General features: G+C 59.0%; 1 protein-coding gene across 1 annotated transcript; it reads right to left on the minus strand.

The window, feature by feature from the left end:
* Positions 1-341: 341 nt before the first annotated feature.
* LOC144719199 (potassium voltage-gated channel subfamily A member 2-like) lies at positions 342-1,907 on the minus strand. The gene has a single exon (XM_078595093.1). The coding sequence runs from the start codon at positions 1,905-1,907 to the stop codon at positions 342-344; it is 1,566 nt and encodes a 521-aa protein (XP_078451219.1).
* Between the last annotated feature and the right edge of the window lie 2,312 nt (positions 1,908-4,219).

Raw genomic sequence — 4,219 nt, forward strand, 5'->3', positions numbered from 1 at the left:
CACGCGAGGGGGGTGGTGTTACCAGCGCCACGCCTGGCCACCTTTGTATCCCTCGGCCATGATGCTTGCACACCACACCAGGTACTCACTTAGGGCTGAGTCGACCTAGTGGAAGCCCAAGACCGGTTCAGATATCACTCGCCGAATATCGAACGTTGGTGGCAGGGTTCGTCGCGCAGTGCGCCAATGAGCTTCGACCCTCCGGCTCCATCCCAAACGTGTGTGGACAGGCGCACCGCGGACACACGCCCGCAGCGCAGTGCAAGTTTGCCGTGAAACAACAACAACAGCAACAACCAAACACAAATGTCGGAGAGGCAGAGAGCCACTCACTAGGAGCGTCACTCGATGTAGTTGGGTCCCAGGAAGGCCAGGTCGTCCATGTACTCGGACTTGCTGACGGACGAGATGCTGTTACTCCTCTTGATCTGGTTGCCGGCCTCGCAGCTGCCGCCGCTGTCCTCCTGCGCGCACAGTGTCTGCTCTTCGGCCTCCGAGCCGCGGTGGTAGAAGTAGTTGAAGTTGGACACGATGACGGGCACGGGCAGAGCGATCGTGAGCACGCCCGCGATGGCACACAGCGAGCCCACGATCTTGCCGCCTAGCGTCACGGGGAACATGTCTCCGTAGCCCACCGTGGTCATGGTGACGAGCGACCACCAGAAGGCCTCAGGGATGCTGTGGAAGTGCGTGTTGGGCTCGTCCACCTCGGCGAAGTAGATCGCGCTCGAGAAGAGGATGACGCCGATGAAGAGGAAGAAGATGAGGAGGCCCAGCTCGCGCATCGAGGCGCGCAGCGTCTGGCCCAGGATCTGCAGCCCCTTGGAGTGGCGCGACAGCTTGAAGATCCTGAAGACGCGCACCAGGCGGATGACCCTGAGGATGGCGAGCGACATCGTCTGCTGCCCGTTGTTGGCGCCCGTGTCTTGCGCCGCGAGCTCCGTGCCCAGCGTGATGAAGTAGGGCATGATGGCCACGATGTCGATAGTGTTCATGATGTTCTTGAAGAAGCCCGGCTTGCTGGGGCACGCGCAGAAGCGCACGAGCAGCTCGAAGCTGAACCACACGATGCACACGGTCTCCACGATGAAGAACGGGTCTTTGCCGAACTCGGGGGTGGGCCTCCCGCGGCCGTGCGGGACGGCCGCGTGCACGCCGGGCACGTGGCCGTAGCCGTGGCCGAGCGCGCCGCCACCACCACCACCACCGCCGCCCGGGTGCACGTGCCCTCCGTGCGCGTGGCCGCTGCCGCCGCTGCTGCCGTTGCCAGCAGCGTCGCCGGCACCGACTTCGTGGCGCGTGCCCGAGTGGAGGTCCTTGTCGTCGCGGAACTCGGGCAGTGTCTCGGCCACGAAGATGACGATGGAGATGACGATGACGAGCACGGACACGATGGCGATGACGCGCGCGGGGTTCGAGCTCTCCGGGTACTCGAAGAGGAGCCACACCTGGCGCTGGAGCGCGTTCTCGGGCAGCGGCTTCTCCTCCTCCTTCACGTAGCCCTCGTCCTCGCGGTAGCGCGCCATCGTCTCCTCGCCGAGCTCGTAGAAGCGCACCTCCTCGGCGAAGATGTCGTAGGGCACGTTGGTCGGCCTGCGCAGTTTGCCGCGCGACTGGTAGTAGTAGAGGATGGCGTCGAAGCTCGGCCGGTTGCGGTCGAAGAAGTACTCGTTGCGCAGCGGGTCGAAGTAGCGCATCCGCTTCTGGGGGTCGCCCAGCAGCGTGTCGGGGAAGTACGCGAGCGTGCGCAGCTGCGTCTCGAAGCGCAGGCCGGAGACGTTCACCACCACGCGCTCGCAGAATTCGTGGCCGCTCAGCTCGGGCTCGCAGCGGAAGCCGTCGGCGCGCGGGGTCTGAGAGCCCCCGCAGTCCACCTCGTCCCTGGCCGCTTCTCCGCTCACCGTCATTGCGGAGTCCCCACCACCCCCCACACCACCACCACCCCCCACACGAGGTGGCTCGGGATGACGACGATAACGATGATGGCTCGATCGGTCGCGACGGTGGCGGTGAGATGGTAGTTGGTGTTTGTTCGGGGGTGTGAGGGCTGCTGGATGGCCAGGAGAGTGAAATGGGGGGGGGGGGTGGGGGGGGAGTTGGGGGATGGGCGGGAGAGGGGGGGGGCAGTGACTGTGAGTTAGCAAGCCCTTGTCTTCTGTTGATTTGTAGTTATTAATAACCTTAATGCTAATTTCTGTCTCTTGAAAATTATGCGCGCGCGCGTGTGTGTGTGTGGCGTGCTGTGGACCAACTTATGTCCTGGTAAGTTCGCGTTTGTCTATTTTGAGAATAATCGCGTGATAGTCAAGCACGCACGACTGTCCCATTATTTCGACCGCATCACCGTGAATAAATAGCTACATTGAGATGCGCTGTACGAGACGTGTCCCTAATTACGATACCAGAAGCGTCGTGAGTGTTCCGTATCTCTCAACAAAGATCTCCGTCACGTGAGTCATCGTTGCTTTATGGAGCGCGACCCAGCGCATCCCCACTATCTTGAACAGCAATCTTAAATAGCAATCACTGCCCTCAATATCAATTGCACGAATCAGATGAGAGTTAACGGTGCGACCGTCTAATTGAGAATCTCGTTTCGCTCGCGACAAAACGTAGCCGTACAAATAATTAGTACAACTATTATGGTAATCGCAGGCGCGCGAGTGAAACAGTCGAGTCCCAAATCTCGCCTTGAACCTCTCCCGCCTGTCCTGTCGCCACAACTGCACCGCCACTTTCAATAACTCTCACTCTTTATCTCGACCACTTTCAGCAGAATCATCCTCTTGTTGTTGTCGAGAATCTTGATTTAAACGGGAGGAATCCGACGAACTACGAAGCGTCCCCTTTCGCAGATTGCAAAATGTCCAATTTTATAATTTGCCGTTAAGCGCCTCGGAATAGAGTGCCGTATTAATCTATGTGCGATCAATCGAGGGGGTGAATATACGCGCAGGCGATAATATCTTCAACACGGACATTAAACCGCGAGATAACGGAACACTTTCCGCCGACAGCCAGACCATGAGAACGACAGCGAACTTTTTCACGTGGCTCTTTTTTGTTACCTTGAGGACAGCTCTTCCAAGCGAGTGGCTTCAACGGCGAGGAAGAGTGTTATTCCTCTCAATCCCTCTCTCAGTCTCTCTCTGTCCCCACAGGCGTGCCGGCACGGACGTTGTGCGAACGTTCAACAGCGACGTTACCAGTTGCCTCCTCGATGAGCCTCGACGTAAAATCAACCTTGACGTTCTTGCGCGAACTGATTTATCTTCTCACGAACGTGCTTGCAATCCACCCAACGGAGACAAACACGCCAACCGCCTCCCCCCCCCCCCCAACACCTTGCCCACGTCTGCCACGATGTAAAAATGCCCTACGATTGTATAAAACAAAATGTTTTACATAAACGCTGATAATAATAATTGTGATGATGATGATTGCGATGTCACAATGATGGGGCTGTGAGAGAGGAGCGATGGACGCGTGCCGGCGTCGAGGCGACTGCGCGAGTCGAGAGGGGGCTGCGCGATGGGTGGGCGGGTGGGTTGGTGGGTGGGTCGGTGGGCTGGTGGGTGGGTGGGTTGGTGGGTGGGTCGGTGGGCTGGTGGGTGGGTGGGTGCGATGGGTTGGTAGGTTTGGGTGGGTGGGTGTTTATATATAGAGAGAGAGAAGCCCGGCTATGCGTGGCTATGCTGATGACCCGCTCGCTGTCTTCTCGAACGGGCGTCCGACATCCCCACGCCTGACAGCGAAGCTGCCGTGGCTCTCCCCAGACGGACAATCCTCCCCCTTGACTCCACCAGCTTCCCAGTCAAGCCCCGCGATCTCTCCGCCCACTAACACCCCCCCACCACCACCCACCCCACCCTCACCTCGCCTCCCACCCCCACCTCGCCTCCCACCCCCGTCCCACCACAGTACAAAACAATTATAAAGACAAAGATCTCCCGTATAGCCTGCACAGGCCGTCGGGGCAAGAGCGCTGCCAAGCGAACACCTATAGGGAAAAGGCGAGCGGCTGCACACAAGTGGCTGGTGTGGCCAGCTGTAACGCCCGGCCGCCTTTGTCTCCCCGGTGATGACGTCTACACCCCGCACCGGGCAGTACTCGTTTGAGGATGAGTCGACATTGGGGTTGTCCCCCAGAGTTGTTTTAGATATTCATCACCAATGTTGAGCGTGAGCGGAAATTGTCCGACTTAAATAGCCGGGGTTC

This window comes from Lampetra planeri, chromosome 5 (genome assembly GCF_965212315.1).
Source record: "Lampetra planeri chromosome 5, kcLamPlan1.2.h2, whole genome shotgun sequence".
NCBI lineage: Eukaryota > Metazoa > Chordata > Hyperoartia > Petromyzontiformes > Petromyzontidae > Lampetra > Lampetra planeri.